At 36.8% G+C, this 21424-nt stretch overlaps 1 protein-coding gene across 11 annotated transcripts in view; it reads right to left on the bottom strand.

Moving 5' to 3' along the window:
- Positions 1 to 21424, bottom strand: part of VEZT (vezatin, adherens junctions transmembrane protein) — a 79841-nt gene that overhangs the window by 13369 nt on the left and 45048 nt on the right. For 9 of the 11 annotated variants that reach the window (XM_026066089.1, XM_026066090.1, XM_026066094.1 and 6 more), the window contains 5 exons: positions 14957 to 15104; positions 11412 to 11743; positions 10407 to 10600; positions 4976 to 5076; positions 3550 to 3757 (listed from right to left, as the gene is read on the bottom strand). In XM_026066089.1, the coding sequence (XP_025921874.1) occupies positions 3550 to 3757; positions 4976 to 5076; positions 10407 to 10600; positions 11412 to 11743; positions 14957 to 15104 (983 nt within the window). Of the gene's footprint in view, positions 1 to 7; positions 418 to 441; positions 2737 to 3549; positions 3758 to 4975; positions 5077 to 10406; positions 10601 to 11411; positions 11744 to 14956; positions 15105 to 21424 lie in introns of those variants that run through there. The other 2 variants (XM_026066095.1, XM_026066097.1) reach the window with 2 other exon arrangements.

Below are 21424 nucleotides of genomic sequence, written 5' to 3'. Positions count from 1 at the left end.
CTGTAAGCAGAGATGAAAATAACTCTGGGAAATACACAAACTTTTCACTGGAAACAAACTTTACGGTATTAGGATTTTTCCATTGCATCCTATTTCAGTAGTAGTTATTTTAGCTAGCTGAAGGCAGGCGCATCATTATGGTTGTCACATTGCTAATTACTTTCATTGGCACACTGAAAACTGTGGCTTAGAATTTGAATTGTATTGTTTGCTTTAAAACATCATACACTGAAGGAGCACTGCACCAGACTAATCTCAATTGTTAATGTAGCAGCTCTTTCCCCATCTTGAAAAAATTCCTGCTGCTTATTTCTGTGCATTTGCTTGAAGAGGCAGGAATATGCAGGCTAATCTTATCATTTAGGAGCCACCTTTGTTGCCTGCTTCCTCCAAAGAATACTTCCAAAGCCAAAATTTCTAGAAAGGTAAATAGAGAGATACTTCAAATTGGTAACTGGCCAACTTGCTGAGATGATTAGTTAATAAACAAGGTGGAATTCACCATTTCTCAGAGCGTACCTCTCCCAGTACTTGAAGAACTGGGAAACGGCTGTAGAAGAACTGTTGTATAGACAAGAAGGGAGAGGGGGAAATAGCTGGGAACAATACAACTACTGACAAAATTAAAAAAAATTTTTTTTTGAGAGAGAGAGAGACTAGAAGGGATTTTGCACCAGAAGAAAGTGGCTTTACAATGTTTGATGAATGAAAACCAGGCCACTAACAACTTCCCAGATCTCTTCAAAAGCACTTCCATTTTTCTGGCTCAACAGGATGCCAAAGGACCAAAAATAAGCACACCTACAGTCCAATAAACTACCTACTGCAAGCAGTATTACCATGTTGCTGGGCCTGGGCAAATTTACTTCAGTTTGATACTCTGCTAAGATGGTGGGTTTTTTTCTGGAATCCAACATATCATCTCCAGGCGACATCATGCTGCGTTGTTTAGACATATCAGCTTTTTGGAGCTGACCTCTTATGCAGAAACCCTCTCCAACTCCTCAGTCAACCAACCAAAACTCTAACAAAGCAGAATGCCTTGCTAGGAGAACACATGATTTCTGGAACACAGTCATCCTGTAAAAGCAGGACTGAGGAGATCATATAAGATCCAAGCTGATTTAGAATAGAAGAAAAAAGAAACTGTTTCCAGGCTGATCTGGATTGGAGAATGTTGTGGAATTTTTGGGACCATAACGAAGCACAGATTATCTGGAAATAACTTATGCATTCTTTGCAAGACACTGCTGTAAGAGTTTGGACACATCTCACTGAGGTAATCACCAAGGTAAATGTGAAGAAGGCTGAGAAACTTCTCCACATGGTTGAAGGGAGTTTCAGAGAGCTCAGCAATGCTAAATTAATAGTCTATCTGGTTATGTAAGCCCGAGGCAAAGATTATTTTTCTACTTGGGGAAGCAAGAAACAAGAAAATAAATTCATATGCAGATTTCAGAATCAGTCTGGACCCCAGGGATTACAAATCTGTATTTGTAAAGGGTGATGGAGAAATGCCATATCACAACCATCCTTTGGCTTGGACCAATGCAGGCAAGAAGATGAACCCTTTTGGTTTTAAATCTTCAAAATAATGCCAGCCACAAATGTGGAAAGCACAGCTCACTAAAAGGTTTCTTAAAGGAATGACTGTCATGTACAGATAAATAAAGTCTGCTGTAGCAATATGTCAGGGTCCATTATGTCATATTTAACTGATTTATGGTTTTTCCTGAAGAAATAACAAAGAAATTCCTCAAAAACAGTAGAAGATATGTCTGAAAGACTGATATGGACAGCAGATTAGACACACACTGTCCCTGAGCCAAAAGGAAACAATATGGATTGCTTTCACAAACCCCACTCATATTTTCCACTTTTGTAGAGGATGGAAGGAATCTATGTTAAGTCCTAAGCAGGTGAATGAAATCACACTTTCCTCCCTCCCCACCAGAGAATTTCTACTCCTAAAGGAATGTTGTATCTGAATATGAAAAGGAAAGGAACCAATGCCAGCCATGAAGGGTTCCAGGTTAGCAGTATGTTATTGAAGATTAGAGGAGTCAGCTGACTCTTTTCAGGGTTAGAGCTGTTCAGTTAAGCTAGTCCATTAATTCAAGAAAGCTATGGCCAGAAATGGCCTGAGGATACACTGATTTGGACAGGTAACTTCCAATTTAGATAAGGAAATATTCTATGCAAGCTCTCCTGACAACATCTCTTTCTTGGAACAGTCACTACATCTAAGATGTCAAAACTTGAATTGAAGGTAGGATTCCTTCCTTCTCCCTTCAACTCAGAGGAAAGAGAGACTTGAAGAGATTTATGTGAAGAGTTGTGTGGTGTCCCATCTTATACCAGAAGGATAACACGAAAATCCTGCTCTTGAGTAGAATCTGATGCAATCTGTTGTCTCGCTTTTTTAACTCAACTAGAAGAGAAGTCAATATCAATTGCCAAGAGATTTCTTCTACCATGGTTGTAGCTGAATGGACATAAAGAAGAAGGTTGTGAAGCACAGATATTTTGTGGTTTTGATGTCAGAAGAAACAATCTTATAAATATGTATAGTCTGTTACTGTGTGCTCCCACTAAATTGTTGAAGGATGCAATTCATGGTCATCTTTCCTGGCAAACACTGTGGCAGAGGCAGAATCCTTGGATATGCTCCCAGATGAGGGTTGTTTTTCTTAGCATAGGCCAAGAAAATTTTTTAGAGGGCTCTTCCTAACCCTTCTGCAACAGGTACGGGTAGAAATGGGAAAGGGAAGGGAAAAAAGGGAAAAATGAAAAAATAAACTACTCCCAGTTGTAAAGATAATAAATCAAACAGCTCAAGGAGCAAAAGCAATCAAGCTGTATCCAGTGTTATTGCTGGAACTGAGACCAGCTATCCTGTTGAGGCAAGAGAAATTTGCATATTCCTGCCTCTAACTGCAAGTGGATGGAGCTACCCAGCAGTCCTCATCAGAGTGAGTATGAGCTGGTTCTGAAGAATTCTTCTTGACAGTTTTTTGGGGAAAATATATTCTGCATACTCACTCTTTCATGGAAACAAAAGCCTCTTAGTTTTTTATGGGCCTTTAATATTTCAAAGTCTAGCTGTTCACTTTAATCTATACATTTTTGTTAGTCTGGGATAAATTCTTATCGTTACTTCAAACTCTGAAAAGTAATTTACTAATGCACCCTCATTAAAATTCATATTTACTGGAGAGCAAAGAGAGAAAGTCAGCTTAGTTAGTATGGTTTATTGCCTGACAGTTCTCTGGCTGTGCTTAGTATTTTGTGTACTTAATATTTTAGCTCACTATTTTGTTTGGAGCCAAATTCCTATTTCTTAGAGTTCTTTTCAATATATAGTCAATATAATGATTGTTAAAAAGTAATTCCAAACAGATGGAACAGTAAACAAGGGCCACACAGCTCTATCAAAGGCACTACTATATCTGAGTGCTATTAGTATTCTAACAACATAGTCAGAAGTTGATGGTAAACAGACACCTACCCTTTCTTAGAAAGGAATTAATTTTTCAAAGCAGTGCTTACCATGGTCACTGAATAGCAGCTGTTTCCATTTCTGTCTTTCTGCTTCTGAGGCTTTAAATCCCAGTACAGATTTCAATTCCTGTAACACCCTCTTGGATTCCTCTCTCTCCTGTTTTTGTCTCTCTCTCTCTTCCTGGGAAAAGCAGTAAAAGTCTTCCCTTTTGTATTCATTGTCCATATCTGAATCATCAACATATGCTTCCAATTCCTAAAGAAAGAAAGAAAGAAAGAAAGAAAAAAAGAATAAAAACAATTTTTGATGTTTGCCTTCAGCATAGACCCTGTCCTACAAGCTGATATGTGATCAAGTGATCTCAACACAAGCCAAACACCATAAGAGGATGAGGTCTTGTTTGAGCAGAGCCAGCGGATCTGACACTACTTTAAGTTATCCTTGTGTAATTTTGGAGCAAGTCCACTCACTCTAAGTTAACATAACTGCGGTCACCCAAGATTTATTTTCATATAAATACACAAATGTCATAAAGTATATACCTTGGAAATGGGAGTCCATTGCTCCATAATTACTGATGGAAATAAGCAGTGCCAATGTGGTTTTCCTTTTTTTAAATTTACACCATAAGCAATTCTTACTCAGTCAGGCATCCTGCTAATTTAACTTATCAAGAGGATGTTGAAAATAGTGAACTCCTCCTCCAAATTTTACTACATTGGCTTACAAACATGAAAAATCCTGAGCCCTGTTTATGTTATGACAGACAGCTGGTAAAGTTATTCATCTTAATACTTTGATATGGAAAAAAATCTAATGGGAGAGAGAATGTGTGTGTTTGGGGGGGGTAACACTGGCAGAAAGTGAGGGAGTGATAGGGGAGAGCACGAGTGGCCAGTCTGCCTTCAGGAGGCACCTGCTGTTTGGTTCTGGGGCAGAGGCCAGCCTCTCGTCAAGACAGGCTGACCATTGCAGGACTTCCCTTAGAGTGGGGAAACATCACAAACGTGTTTGGTGTTAAAGTCTGTTTTAGGTATCTAAAAATGCAGAGATTACACAAACTGAAGACAGGCTGGTTTGTCCAGAAACATGTCCGTTTTGGATCTGCATCAGTTGGTCTAATAAAATGCAAGTAAGACTCAACTTTATATACGGCCTTTTAACAATTCAAATTTTTTCCTGTATTACTTTGACTTGTGTTTCTGCCTCTCCTTTAGTCAATTATTTCCAATGTTATATGTGAATAAGCAAATGCTAGTGCTCTTTGTTCCAACATGGGGAGTATTTCCCTGTGGAACAACAGAGAGAAAATACATCAAATTTTTCCGTAAGTCCACATATGAAATGGCATTGGCTACCTACTTTTTCTGTTTTGTCAAGACAAAGAAGGTCACTGCACAAGCAACTGAAAAAGAAATGGATACAAAAAAAAAAGACCTGTTTATTAATTTAAGTGTTCCTTTTTCTTTTTACCTGCTCTTCAGGGATTGGATCTTTGTCTTCAATGTGCAGGGTAGGCTGTATTAAAGGTACTGTAGTATGCTGTACGTTGTCACAGGAAGCTTCAAGTTTGCCTTCGGGGGAAAGAAAGAAAAACAAAGAAAGAAAAGAATTGGAAAAAAAAGAAAAGAAAGATTGAGCGGTATATTTGACTCAGTCAGGCAGGGTCCAGGCATTTTTATCAGGCAGGATTGGCACATATGAAAAAACGGTGAGAAGGCTGGTTAGAATACACTGAAACACCATATAGAGAACACATATCAAAATAGCTAAGTTATTTAAGTTGGGTCTGATGAAACTTACCTGGAATACTTCAACTAACAGATCTCAAAATTTTTATAGGCTTTGAAAACCAGAAGAGGACAGGAAAAATCTGTAAGACCAGAAAAGAGACTTGGTGCCCAAGTTTAAAAAGTAAAATAAAATAAGAGATGGGAAATTATAGGCCAATCAGCTTCAAGTCATTAGAAAATACTGGAAGAAATCAAACAAAATTTATAGCCACCTGGAAGATAGCAGGGAGATACAAGAGAGCCAGTGTGGATTTGCTGAGAATAAAAGATGTCAAACCATTCCAATTTCCTTTTCTGACAGGTCTTATGAACAGGAAGAAGCCAAAGATATCCTGCATCTTGTTTTCAGTATCGCTTTTGACACTGTGTCATGACCTGCTCATAAGCAAAATGGTCAGGAGAAGTTGCTAATAGGTGGACAGAATGCTCCTGGAAAACCAGAGCATGGTTACCACTCTCAGACAGAAACAATACATTGAGTGAGGATTTGTCTCCAGTCCGATACTCTTCAATATTTTCAATGGGTGAAAGAAAAATGTTTAAGCTCATTAAATCTGCTGACATTTGGATAATCTGCAAAGATACCGAAGGGCAGATTTAGAATGCAAAATAATACTGGAAAAATCAGAGAGAGTCCAGGAAGAAGAGGATTTTAGATACAGCAATTCAGTGACAACAGCTGCAAAGTTCTGTACTTTGGAAGAGTCAAATGCACAACTACATGATGACTGACTGGGCACCAAAACTGTAGAAAAAGGTTTGAGAGACCTAGTCAACAATATCCTGCTGTGATCAAAAAGCCAAAGTACATACACATACAAACAATAGCACAGACTGTAAGACATGAAATTTCATTTTCACTCTGTTTGGCACTGATAAGGCCTTGGAAGGAACATAGTGCCCAGTCTGGGGCTCCTCAGTTCAATAATATTGTGGATCAGCTAGAGGGAGTTCAGAGAAGAACAGTAAAAATTATCAGAGAATTTTAAAAAGTATAACCTTCAGGGAAGATCTGAGGGATAATGTGGTTATGTAGGAAAGATAGAAAGAAATATATTAGCTATCTTCAAAAGTGTAAGAGAGAGCTATAAAGAGGAAATAGAAGGTCCACTGTGGGAAGACCAAAAGCGATGTTTTTAGATTGCGGTAGGATATATTTATATTCAATATCAGGAACAACCTTCTACTGGTAATGACAGTTAAGTGCTGGAATAGATGCTTGGAAATACTCTAAAATATCTCTGAAGAGAGATTTCCAAGAACAGGTAAACAGCACTTACTCACAAATGGCACACGGGACATGGGCTATATGACCTCTCCAGACCCCACTCGTATTTTCAGTTTCCAATCTATACATAGAAGACTTTAGGCAGTTTACATTAATAATGCCTCTAATGGTGCTCAGTTTCCTGCTTTTACAAACAAAGGAAGTATATAATTCTCTCATTGCCTGGGCTGAGCTAAGGATTTGACATCCAGAAATATCTAAATGCAAAGTGATGGTTTAAAAGAAAGGTGAAGCTTGGAGTGAAACCTGAAGTGGAAAACTGACATGAGATACGAATCCCTTGTACATTGTACATAAATCTGCCCTGGGATAAAAAAAATTTTGATAATAATTAATAATAATAGTAAGCCCCTGAATGTATAAAGACAAATTTGGAAGAATAAAATGAAAGTTACCAGTGAAAAGCTTGCCTACCCAAAACAGAAGAGTAAAACAGCTGTTCTAATATGTACAGGCTACTTTATTTGTCATCTCTCTGGAATTATAACATTGCTAAGGATATGCTTCAAGATCATGAATTCACAGTGCTTAACTAAAACTGCTGCTGCTTTAGTTTCTCTCTGGTGGATCAAATCATGGCAATATACAGGAGCTTGCAGCAGTGTATGATGGCCTTGCTTCTATAAATATCTAAAAGAGATGTATCTATCTATCAATCTAAAAGGAAAAAGAGGATGTAATTTAAACAGTTTGAGGAATATTATTTCAAAGATAGTTAGAACAGTGCTGTAACTAGCTGTAAAAAGTATTCTTCTGTAAAAAAGTATTTTTCTGTAAAAGTAGCAGCAGATTACTATATGCTTAAATTGTTGAGGCCTCCAGTGGTAAATCAGTTTTATCAATGAAGAAAAAAGGTGAAGGGATAAAGAGAAGCTGGCTGAAAGTCTAGAATCAACACATTTGAAGTGAATAAAGATCTATGTGTATCCATAAATCTATGGATACACAATCATTTAAGTGGAGATGAATTCCCTGAAGGTGATAAAACATCACTTCCTCTCAGATCTGTTATGTATCTGACAGGACAAGTGGCTAACAGTACTGGTTTTGGAATGCACCAAGTCCTGTAAAAGGGGAGAAGCCAAAGGATATTCATCAGAGTAACCACGTACTATAAGGTATGCTAGTATCACCATCCATGAAAATGATGGAAGGGTATGAGAAAAGTACTGTTCAATCAATTAAATTTAAAGCCTTTGATGAGACAGAGTTTGACAAGATAAACTATTAAATGTAGCTGTAGGAAACCTGCTTTGACACAGAATGATTTAGGGCATGAAATGCTTACTGAAGGAGATCCATCTGTTTACACAGAAAATACTTAAAGATATGTAAAACTGCTTTAAAAATAAGTGATAGGCAGCTACCTAGGATGCCACAACTAGAATAACCCACAGTTCATCACAAGTCTTTAATGACTGGCAGCTTTCAGCTCATGGTTCTTTACGTTCTACAGAACATAGTGAGCTCTCGGTTTACCCCGCTCCATGGAGCAACATGGGACCGTCACTGTTGCAGCTGGTGAGCTGTCTCCTCCTTCTCCTGGAACCAAGCTTTCACATGCTGAAAGCAGTAGGGACAAGAAGGGCAAGCAAAGCTACATTTTTGCTCAATACATAAACAAGATAAGAACCAAAACCAAGGAAACAGTAAATTTAAGTAGTGGATATATTTTGCATTTATAGATGAAGAAACAAAAAAAGGTTTACTTTGTTTAATACCGAGCACAACTATGAGATACTGCCAAAAATAGTTTACAAATATATACAACTTTAAAGTAATGAAATATTTCCTCTCAAAGACTGGATATAAAACATCAAAAACAGCTCCCTCTTCAACACTGTTCACAACTGAGGTTGAAAATGGTATTCCCACAGCCCTACTATGGTTAGTTGAACTAAACACATATTGCTGAAGAAGTGTTAGGCATTCACTTTGACACAGTTTACTACCGCCATGGGGTTCTCACTACAGCTCTTGTCAAAAGGTTCATTTGGTATCAGATAATGGTGCATAAAGACTAAAGAAAGATGTGCTTAGCTTTTATATTATTTCAGCAGAAAGGTATCTTCTTGGGAAGAACTTTCAGAAAGCATTGAAAATTCAGAGAAAATGCTGACATGTAATGAAGTAATTCACAGAGTCACGACTGACAGACCAGCCGTTCAGATGTTTAAGATGACAGTGGAAGAATTAAATTTGCTTTCATGCACAGCTTTATAAGGTCAATTCACAGAAACTGAACCGAGTAGAAATGCATCACGAAAGTCAGATGTAGTCAGATAAAAATAGTTTTCAATGACTGACATAATTTAAAAGTAGCTCCTGCGGACTAATTCAGTAAACTTGTTGCAAAATAGAGATACAAACCCAGCACATTTCCAGAAAAGTCATGAGACAAAACTGAAAGTAAAGAAGGAATATTATTTATTTTTATTTCCTGCACAATCCTTCCTCTCTAAATCATACACCAATCTATTTTTGTACTGAATTTTAAAAGGAAGCAAGTTATAAGAAAAGTGTCTTCTGTGAAATTTATATACAAAGTAAAAATAAAACTAAAATGCCTAAAACCACTATGGTATGCAGTTTAGAAATAACATTTAAGAAAAAGAAAAAAATAAAAGATCAGCGGCACTGCTGGTTGTAGACAGCATCAACAAAACATAACAGAATAGTACAGGCAGGTGTTATCAGATTACGTCCAATATTCTGATAGGTACTTTTATGCAACACTGACAGGGAATTAGTAAGACTAGATCATCAGAAAACAAATGTACAAACTTGGTTATACGGTGCCTGGGTCTGTATAACCAGGCTCAAAATGATCTGTAAAACCAGCTCAGTGCTTGCATTAGACTCCCCAGTGCTCCCAGGTCTGATGTAAGCATGAACAAGGTCAGCCTGGATGTCTCTTTGCCCACAGCAATATTAATCCATCTGCTGCATAATCCCCCCCCCCTTATATAATTAAGGGCCTAGCACATTAAAAATTTGGATTTCTATATATAACTTGTTGATACGCCAAATAACAATTTTCCTTTTGCAAAATCCCTATTACCAGCATTAATCTTAGATTCTGGGTTGCACCTTCCTAGGGCAGTATAAAAGGTCCTGGAAAGAAAAAAAGTTAGAAATTATTGGTTCAGCTCCACGTGTTCAGCTCCATGACAGCCTAAGCTCACTTCAATTATTTCAGGTAGCTGTGATTCAGAAGGAAAACAGCATGGACAGCACAGGTCACTGGGTAGAGGGACAAAGGCAAAACTTTGGGATGTACTGCTCAGTGTGACTTTTCAGCACACAGAAGAATCTCTCCCTCTCTCACGCTCCAGCGGGTATTATATGCTCAATACATCTTCTACAATTTCAAACACTTCAAGAAATGTCATTGTCAAGAAAGTTTCATGACAATGTCATTGTCATTTCGATTACCCAAGTAATTTTTATGCAATTAAATGAAATTCTAACAATGAAAAGAAAAATATCTCAGGGTTGATTCACAGAAATCCTATCCGTTCACACATCATCCACCAGTCAAAGTCAAAAAAGCCACTATTGGTTTATGCCCGGTAATGTAACAATTTGAATCCAAGTGTCTAATAAATTGTGTTAACATATTTACATTTTTTAGGGAAACAAAAGCCTCAATGTCATCGAGATGAAAAGTCTGACACATGCATATCATTTTATCAAAGTCTATGGTTGTAGGACCTTCTCCAGCTGAAACTCAGATACACATGCTGAACAGTCTTTGGTCTGTTTGGCCATTCCATCTCTAAAGCATATTCCATTAGTTCATAAATTAACCTTTCATATTTACCTTTTTTATCTGGGTTTCTTCGACTCATTTTTTCCACCTGAGAAATGGCTTCTTCCCAGCAGCTGTTGCTTGCCTGGATATGAGGCTGAATAAACTTTAGTTTTTGTTCCAGAACCTGATGGGCTTCTGTTGTTAACTCATGTGTCTCCTTAGTGCTAACAAGTTTTTCAAGTTCATCCTCAAGAATTATTACCCTAAGTGATGAAGAGACAAATAAAATATCAATAAATATTTGACTTCATCATTTCTTCAAGTTTCATTTCATTAACATCCTGTTATTTTCTCCAAGCTCTCATGATCTGGTTTAGCCAAAACCTCAAAGCTGTCCCAAAATTTTAAAAATAAGACTCCTTTCTTGGCATGGACTCACTCACATTCATTATAGCAATCCTTAAATTTAAGATTAAAGGAGTAAGACAGTTTCAACTATTTCACCAAGGCAGTGACAAATCTTTAAAAATATTTGCTAGGTAGTTATTACAAGCTGAACTTTTTTATAAAGTGCTTGGTATGTTGAAAATCAATGAAAGATAAGTATGTTTTCAGATTTTTCAAGAGATTGACTAAGAGAGGAGAGATTTTTATGCACTGCTTAGTTTGGAAATTTCGCCAGATATTTAAAGAACAACCAGGAAACAATATTAGGTTCCATATTGGACCAAGGCACTTTGACTTCAGACTATGAGAAGATATGCCTAGCTGTCACCGCTGAAAGTTCAGAGACAGCAGTGGGCAGAGCATCAGAATACGAGTGGTGGAACAGAATCTTTTAAGAACTGTTGAGAGACTTCTAATGCCAAATAACATCTTTTAAAGTAGAGCCAATAATTTGGAAAAAGACACCTTCACTAAAATCAATTATGAAACAGAACAGGTATGAAGTACTTGCCATGACTATACATCTTTGTCTTTTTTGTTTTTAATCTGGGATATAAACTGACAACCCAAAGAAGTTTGAAGCCTTCTTCCCACAGGCATGTTCTCTTAATTCATGTATAAACTTACTCATTCAGCAGTGCCTTGAGATGAAGCTGCAAGCTGCGAACTGCTGTGTGGAGACTGTTCAGCTCTTTTGACTTCTGTTTTGTTCTGGTTGTCCGCTCAAAACCTGACTGATGCTGAGTTTCAAAGTACCGATAAAACTCATAGCTTCGCTTAAGCTCCTCTAAGCAGGCAGCATGTGTATGAGGTAGGCCTTGAGTCACATCAGACAAGATATGATGAGGCAAACATTCTGGGGACATCAAGGGCTTGGGAGATGCATTGGCTGGAGAGAGCAGCAGTACCAGTCTCCTGAAGAATTCTGAGCTCTGCCCTACCCAGAGCTGAAACAGAACCTACAAAACAAAGTAAGGTTAGCTGTGTGCACCTGGGAATATAGCCAGCCTCCAAAATAAATGTTCAGATGTATAAAGCAAAAACATTCCCCAACCAACCACAGGAACTCCCAAGAAATTGAGAAAATCTGCTGAATATTTTTGAAGGGTATCCACGTGAGTTCAGATCTTGTGAGCCTTAGATGACTGTGAATTCTTCTATGAAGTATCATATATGCAATTATGCTCTAAAGGTTCTCAGAGGCCTAAAACTTCATATTCTTTTCAGGCAGTCTCAATATTTACTATAATCTCCAAATATCCTATAGCTCATAAAGAGCTGCCAAAATTCCAGTGGCAGCAAAGACATTTTTTGCTTTGTAACTTCAAGCTATCATTTCTATGATCTGCTTACTAACTACTGCATTGCACCATACCCAATCTTGAAATGTGTACTTGAACAAAAACATTTTACATCTGAAGAAACCTGAGCTGCTAACTTGCTCTTTTTTTCAGCCAAAGTGAGAAATTTCACCAATGCCATAAAGAAGGAGGGGAAGGCTTATAAGAAATGGATCACTTCACAATGTTATATATGGCACAAATGAGGTCAGTCAGTCTGGGAACAAGGAAAGCCACCACTGTGATTTCTCAAGAACTTCCACTCAATTGAAATATGAAAATAAGGCTGGTTTTTCTTAGTTTAGACAAGACTTGTTCTAATGACACATAAGACCTGGTTATTTAGACCATGACAGAGCAGTAGCATCTTATATCTCTAAAATAAAAAGCAAAGGTTATGATACTTTTCTCTGCAACACCAGTCCCTATTAAAAGGGATCAGATTTAAGTAAATAAGAGGTGTAGTCTGAAATCTGTTTCAGCATTCTGTCTCTGAGGAAGACAAGGTAATTACCATGTCTTTTTTTCCCTCTCAACTACAAAACAGTACTAATAATTTACTTGTTCTGAGATTTTGGATTTATACGGTTTGTAACCAGCTATTTACATCTTTGCACTCGTACTATTATGGACAAGTAACAGTTTTTCCAATCTGTGAATGATCAAGAGCAAAACGCTCACAATAGTAACACAAAAAGTAAATGCTTTCAGATAGATAGGGTCAGATATACCCAGGGATATACCAAAAATACCCGGATATGAACTGATAGACCATTCCAAAAGAAAAAGAAATCTCAGTATGAAAAATGTGATCTGAACAGAACCTAGGGAGAAACACGCAAGACTGATTTGGCTGAGTGCTAAAAAACAAGCCAAGTGGAAAAAAAAAAAAAAAGCACAAACAAGAAGGCAGCAATCACCTAAGCATCCCTGAAGAAGGAGTGCTGCTCTGAATAAAAAGTCAGAACTCAGATTATAATGAACATAAAAGAAGGCCAATCCCTTCCCTTCAGACATAAGGCAGAAGTGACGACACACAAAAGGTAGCACACAAAAGTACAGGATTTCAGGAAATGAAAATAATAATCTGAGGATGAGAGAAAATGAAATTCCAAATGTATTCAGAGATGCAAAGAGCTTTTTTTGTCAATAACAACTTTTGATGATTTTTTTTGGCATTCAGCTTCACCCAAAACATCTAACCGGCTCTCCTTAGCTTGGATCAATATTTATTTTAAAGTGAAAATTTTTTACCCTCTAAAGCAGTCTAATTTGAGGACAAGGTAGCCAGGCTAAATGCAACACATATGTCATATGGCCTAGACATGGGCTTGAACGAAAATTAAAATACTAACCAAATCTGGATACACATCTGTATACTGCCTGCATTTTACTATAATAGCAAATTCTCTCTCTCTMAAAAAAAAAAAAAAAAAGCAAAAAAATGAAGAGGACTATGCATAAAATCAGAGCTCCCAAAACAAACATGTCACAAGGTTATCCAAGTACATCCACTTGTGTTATCTAAATATGGATCTGCTTAGGACTGGTTTATGTTAATTTAGCATGATTCAACTACACCGCACCCAGGCTACTTCCCTGTTACCAGTTAAGGTAAACTGAGATTGGCTAGTTTGAGTTTAACTGCACCCAGAAAGCATTCCAACCAGTTCAAAATAGCTTGAAAACTAAATTCAGCTAAATCAGTGCAAATTGTATGTAAACAAAGACTTAGCTTACAAGCTTGGGCAACTGACTGGCTTCTTATGTTTAAAGAGAAGTGGATAAATAACTGGGCTTGCATAGTTGCAGTTAGAACTTCAGCTTATTAATGGCAAGAAAAAAATCCCCAAAGCTTACATCTGATGAAGCTCCTAGCTTACAACTAATTAGACTAAAGCCTCAAAGCTTAGCTACCACTACTACTGGTAACAGTTACTGCCAGAACAAAATAGATCAAGGTCTGGAATTAAGTGAATAAAATGCAACAAGAGTCCATAAAACACAGAAGCTACATAATAATGGAATTTTCCATAAAAAAAAAAAAAATGTTAAAAGGGAACTGCCTAGACAGAGAACCACTAGAGTGTAAAGGGTTTTGCAGTTGATCAAATTAGATTTTCTTTCCAATAGCAGACATGTACTCATGCAAATTAGAAATACTTAACATCTCTAAACAAGACAGATAAAAAGGTCACATATGATTGCCATTCTGTTCATTTAAATGTTTTTCAAAGATCAAAGAACTACACTGGTTCATGACAGTAAGGGATCTAAGTTTATGATTTCTGTTCTTCAGTGTAACTAAATGCAGCTATTACATTTGCAATTACAACTAATTTATATCTTTGGATGTCTCTCTTTTTATTGAAGTCAAGAGTTTAGCTAAAAAGAGATTAGTTGACTCTGCTGGCATCAAGTGAAATCAGAGAACAACAGATCATTGAACAGCAATCAGAGAACAAAATCATGTTTAGGGAGGAGACTGATCCAGCTGATTATAAAACACTGATTTGACTTTAAGTGATTTACAGAAAAGATCCTAATTTTGTATTGAACAACTAACTTCTCTTCAATGACATGCAAAAAGAAATCACCTAAATGCCAGAAAATGTAAAACACATGATATGAGACTACTTATAACTCTCCTTCAGTTCAATCTGTTACTACAGACCAGTATGTAGGAAGTAAATAAATAAATAAACAAACCCAACACCACCACCTTAGGAAAAAAAAAAGTGCCAAATAGTTGAAGCAGCAGAGCCTTATCACCACTGAACAGATTTTTGTGATAGTCTTCATGGATGCATTTGTCCTTCTAGGAGAGATTACCTTGAGCGCAGGCAAGCTGAAGCCATCTGTGAGATTGTGCGCCTCCTCTTCAGACACCTGCTCTTCGCTCAGCCCCAGACCCAGCTCCTTAAAAGGGACTACACAGATGTAGTTGGTCACATTGTCACTCTCAGAGTTTAGAGGGTAGGTTTAGCCAGAGTTAAGGGGGTTAACAAAGCAACGTTTGCAATAAGCACACAGAGAAGGCAAAAATACCTAGTAGGGTTTCTTATTTCTAGCAATTTATATGAAAGCACATACAATTCACCCAAATCCAGTTTAACTGAACATTTTGCAATCCTTATTCATAGCACAGGTTTTAAATACTCATAGAAATAGAAGACATTAAACAAAACATCTATGTCTAAATACCACCATCTAAAAAGAAACAAAATAAAACAGATTAATGAAAAATCTCTACATTCCTTTCAAGTGAGGAAATTATCTTATCTTTAAATACAAAATTGCCAAGAAGCAGCTCATGTCAGTCTTAAAAACAGAAATCAGATATTTAACAAAGTAAAGAGGAGAATAACACTTGTTCAATTTTAAGTTTCAAAGGTAGCCTACATAATAGTCCAAAATTAGGATCGTGGGACTTCCCTGTGAGTTCTGTTTAGTGAGGAGTGCCCAGAGATGTTTAAAATACCTGTTCTTTGACATTTCAGGTATTAACATGAACAGCAGATGCTCCCCGATTGTCATACTGTTAATCCAAAACCAAATTTCTCAAAGACACAATATCATGTAAAATAAGGTTTCATACAGCCAAAACTCAATTATCTGTAAAAAAAATTTTGTGAAGATAACAGTACTAATGTTCTTACTGCTTTCCTATTTCTCTCTGTGATGGCATTGACACTTCTTAGTCAAGAAAACCGAGGGAAGTGTGGCTGTGATGCACTGTGCTCCTTTACCTAATTTGCAAATTAGCTCAATTAACAGCACAATTTAGGCCCTCATCCTGCAAATTCTGATTCATATATTGAATGATGTTCTTCTGAATAATCCCAGAAGGAATATGGGAATAATACCATAATTCACACACAAAAATGTAAGTACATGAGAAAAACACTTGCAAACATGAAGGTCTTGGAGACTGGCTGTTTCAAAGACTACTGAAATCAACAGTAAACTTTCTATTAGCATTAATTATCATTAGCTCAGTTTTTGTGTACTTTACAGTGATCTCAGGATAAGCAAGTTACCCTCTCTGAATCGCAATTACTCTGTTCCCCATTCCCCATGCCCAAATGCAACACAGGAAGCTCTGGTTGAGAAGATGAAAGGTATAACCTAAAAACGTGCATCTGGCTTCAATGCACATCAGCAGTCAAGTAAGTGTTTGAACCTTTCAAAAACAATGAAACTGAGCAGATAGGAAGAGACTGCAACGGAATAAAGCTGTTGTTATGCAGCAATGCTTTGCATTTGCAAGTCATTTGTGACTTACTTCAGAAACATTTTAAATGCACAATTCCACATCCTCAAGGGAGCGATCAGCTTCAAAAGTTGACTTGTGCTAATTTACAAGGAACTACCAAGACTACGCAGAACATCACAAACCATATAGTAGGACAAAACATTTCCAAACTTCTGCTGCTGCCAGATAAGCAGGTTCTCAACTGGGAATTCAATAAAGGCACTAGGCATTTTGAACACATGGTTTCCCTTAACCTTTCTTTTTCTCTGATCATGCACTACTTGAAGATTTCACAGTCCCCTGGATGCCCAATTTTATTGATTACATAGCTGTAAAGCCACCATAATAATCTTGACAGGAACAGCAGTGAACTTATATCTACCAACATGATTCAGCACACTTAATTCTGAATATGAAAAAAAAACAAAACAAAACTGTGCTATCCCAGCTCTCTCTCACAATTTTTAGCTGTCAATCTTTCAATAGTTAGCAATTTTCTTAAGATGCTAGAATCATGAGACTCACGTGAGAACTTATTGTTTTTAAAAATGCACATTTCCAACCCTCAGAACTGTGGTGAAATGCTTAAAAAGCAGGAAGGAAGCACCATATGACTTGGACACCAGAAGACAGATAAAAATATTTCATACACTAGACAGCATTTATTTTAAAATAGCACTAATTTTAGGCTAACCTCATGCTGAGGAATGAGAAGGAGGACTAGTTCAAAATTTCTGTATGGTTTCTGTATGGTTTGAATAATTATCCAGTCACAAAATAGTGTATTTTCTCTAAAACAGAAACTAGTGTCATAAGCATATCTTTGCTTTGCAAAAGTAAATAAAAATATTTGCAAAGCATTCATGAAAATAAGGCCTTAATTTAAACTACGATCCTTTCCTTTATATTTTAGTTTTACAAACTCAATGCTCATCTCTTGGATCACATAAAGCCCACTGAGAAGTACTTGTCTCCGTCTAATCTGTTTTCTGAGGAAGCTACAAGTTCCACCCCCTTTTACTCCTAGATTTTCCACCTGCTAAATTCTCATAGGACTGAGAACATAATAGTGATTTGCTCCAAAAAAAATTTACCACTTCAGTAGAAGAATTTTGCATAAAATAAAATTTTTGTGACCCAGGAAAAAGCAATGCTACATGTCTGTCCTCTAAACAAACAAATGAAGCTCTCCCTAATTTGTCCTCAAAGTCCAGAAAGAAAGAAGCCTCTAAGTGTACTTTAGAAGCACGAGTGCAGACAAAAACCTTCAAGGCAAAGGACTCAGGAACACAATGTGCGGTGGCCATCGATACTGCCTCGCACAAACTTGGCATCAGCTGGGGCAGCTCTTCTAAATTAACCTGACAGAATGCCCAGCAGATGGAGCACATGGGATGAGGATTTTTATCTCCTGCAGAAATAAGTCAGGTCAAAATCCTTTAGGACCAGTTATCTAAAAGACTAATTATATTCCTTGTTAATCCTTCCCCGCAACAAGAAGTTTCCAACAGCATGCACATCTTGAAATGCAATTTGAATATATGTGGATTTCTAAGAAAGGGTGAAAAACAGCAACAACAGCAAAAAAACACGCAGGGAACATTCACATTAAGGTTGTGTAAAGAACTGACTGTAGCTCCAGATTTTCAGCATAAAAACTCTCAGGCAATGGTGCATCTCTCAAATGGGTCATTTGGCCAAATGAGCCACTTCCCAATGCTATATATCAGCTAGGGATTCCCAGTGGACTCCTGCATCTCCTACCTTGCCCTCTTCTATTGTAACTCTACTATTTGTATTTATATTTGTTAAGCGAAAGCAGAAGAACTGACCATATACCTCCAATAGCTTCTTAAGGACTAAACTTTTAGAAAGTTTAAACATATACCCCATATGCACACATTTCCTTATTGAACTTTTCTCCAGAACATACATATTTTTTAGCTAATGTTTTCTATAAAGCAAAAAACACAATAACTGAACTTAAATTTTTCTAGGTCTTTGTGCAAACACTTTATTTGCCTGTTTAAGTCATATTCATTACCAGTTTGGAACAAGAGAAGGCAAAGCTACTTAACAATAACCTCTACAAACCCAGAATAAAATATCTGTACAGTGAATATCTAATCTCTGGCAGGAGGCTGATCTTATTTACCTGTAGAAAACAAGAATACTAATGCACCCATGTAAACAAATCAGTACCAGTGCTTTGCTCTTTGAAATCACATTCCCACATAAAGATTTAACAGGAGGGACTCACAACATCCCTGAGAAATCTGAGCTGCTCTTCTCAAAATTCTCACCTGCCCACCAGGCTGGAAAGGACGAGCAAAGCATCTAATCCGATATTAACAAAAAAAATATTTCACTGAAAAAGTCCCAAGCATCTTTACTCAGACCTTGCAGAGTCAGACTTCTGATTTAGGCTTTTCTGACCCAAAGAGAGTACAACGTTTTGTAAAAATGAAACAAACTCACTGTATCGAGGTGGGCTGGCGACTAAACCTTATAACCTTTAGCTTACCGCTTTCTTGTGTGAGCTTTCTTTCCCAAGATAAGAAAGTATGTGCTGTTTTAATATTTCAATATGCAATAACTAAATTTTTACAGGGGAGGAGTAGAGCAAATTTGCAAGTTTCCCTGAGCTCAGTGCATCTCAAAAATGGGGACTACATTTTATATCCTACAGACCAAGGTCCTTTCCACTTAAATGATGCAAGTGCTCATTCCATTTAAAATATTGCTATCCATGTCTGTTTTTATAACACTATTTACTCCTTGCCATAAGGGAACATCTTACATTTACAACAAAATTAAAGTTGCTTGAGTTTATATGGCCAAATTCCCAGGTTCCACCTATCGACACAGTTCAATGGAAATCACAAGTATCATACCATCTTTCACTTTGGAGGAGACCATTAACATCATTCATCAACAAAAGCCACAAAATTTTCCCCATCCAATACGATTATAATTAAATCAGTGAATAAGTTATAGATTCCACAAGACTCCTAAGTATAAAAATATTAAGCAGCTAGCACACTGACTGATGTTTTTTACCTCTGAGTTACTATACAATCCAACTGGGTACAGTGCAGAGGTCTCTTGAGCTAGTAGTGAGTGAACTGGTCTGCATAACATCCTGTAAAGAGTTAATCCAAAGTGCCTAATTTCTGGCTTCAGCTTTCAACCACTGCATCCTCCTATACCCTTATCTTCTAGATTAAAAGAGAAATATCCTTCTTCTCTCCCCTCTGGCTTTTTCTTCTATAGCTGTGAGTATCAATGTACCTTGACCAATATGAATGAATCAGAGTAAGAGTGGAATGAGAAAACGTGGAATTGTTTCTGCAGGTAACGCAAGCTGTAAGGCATACAACTTTCCATCTCATTAAAACCTACTGGTCCGCCAAGTCTGACACCAAAGCTTGGTGTTAGTTAAAGTATAATTGCATCTTTTTTCCTACTTTACATGGGAAAAAAGGCTAATTATTAAGATATTTATTTCAGTGAATACTCACTGAAGGGAGCTGTCTAGCTACAAAGATGGCAAACTAGCCACAGGCAAATACTGCTAAACTTCCAGTCTCACTGAACTAAGTAACAATGACAGTATCGGGTTTATGCAATTTGTATTGCCATGATTAAAGCTATGAATTCAGATTTTTAATTCTCTGGAACAGCTTCACCAGACAGCTCTCCCTCTAACACATTTGAGATATATATTATCATAAAAGCCTAATCTGTCACGGATATTTTGGTAGTGTAAATAACCACTGATGACAGGTATAAAATATACACTTAATATATATCAGCTACATTCAAAGACCAATACCCTCCCTTAACATTTAAGATGTAGTTAATCATTTATTTTTACCTAAATCTCTGTTCTCTAGTCATTCATTTACGTCTACAATTAATACTTAGATTACCTACAGTTTTTAAGACTCAATCTAACAGTTGCCAGCTGAGCCCCTCAAGTATATTTTCTTCCTTTCCTTGCTCAAAGTTACATACAAAGCAAGTGGCTTAGGTTCAAAGTAGTTTCTCTTTGGTTTCCAGTATGACTAGTCTTCGTGCAATAAATTCAAAGTATGAATTTTATAGCTTACCTCAGAAATAACCAAATACAAATACATTAAAATACATGTTCAGCAACCTACTGAGATTATTACTAAAAAAAAATCTCTCAAGGCAGTGTAAATTAAAGCAGCAGCAAGAACTTTGCAGTTTGTATTTGTTGACAAAACATTCAGAATTTTGAGAGGTGCAAATCTATAAATGTTTTGTAAGATTAAACTTTTCTCTATTTTACTGTATAATTTTAAAGTTCTGGATTTAAAACAATGTAAGTATGCAAATTCACAGTAAAATTTAGCTCAAGTTTATTCATACATCTGTACAACCTCACTCACTGAAATGACGTTTTGTGGGCAAAAAATTGCTACTTTGAAATAGATTTTACTTATTTATGAAAACCTTTTGACTTAACCGCATGCACGTTCAAGCCGTCTTAGAAAACAGTTCCTTAGAGAGGCTGTTTAGCCATTTTGTTAAGCATATATAAATACATATTTTCAAAGAAGAAAAATTATCATCTCATGTTAAGCCATAACTGAGTGAACTGATCTTGCTGCAAATTAATTTAAAAAGGGATATTCTGACATAGTAAACTTGAAAAACACTTTGGCTACAGATATTTCTACTAGGTTATGAATATATAAGAATGTTCTGCATGAAACCTTAGCCTAAATGTAAGTATACCTTTTACTGCATTAGTGAATTGAATACAATTTTCTGTATTACTTTAACTATTATATGTAATAATAGACATGTCTCAGCTCAAGATCTGTTTACTGTAGCCTTAAGGCAACAATTATCTTCACTATATTACAGATCTCAATCCCAAATTGTAAAGCTCATTATAAGAAACAAGAAGATGAAGGCTTATTTCAGGGCATATTCCACATTATCATCCTTTTGTACCACTGTACCACTTAGGAGGCCTAGTCACAGACTAGGACTTTATTTTGATAACTGGACAT

The sequence above is a fragment of the Apteryx rowi genome, unplaced genomic scaffold (genome assembly GCF_003343035.1).
Source record: "Apteryx rowi isolate R43461 unplaced genomic scaffold, aptRow1 scaffold_237, whole genome shotgun sequence".
Taxonomy (NCBI): domain Eukaryota; kingdom Metazoa; phylum Chordata; class Aves; order Apterygiformes; family Apterygidae; genus Apteryx; species Apteryx rowi.
This window is presented reverse-complemented; position numbering and strand designations above follow the sequence as displayed.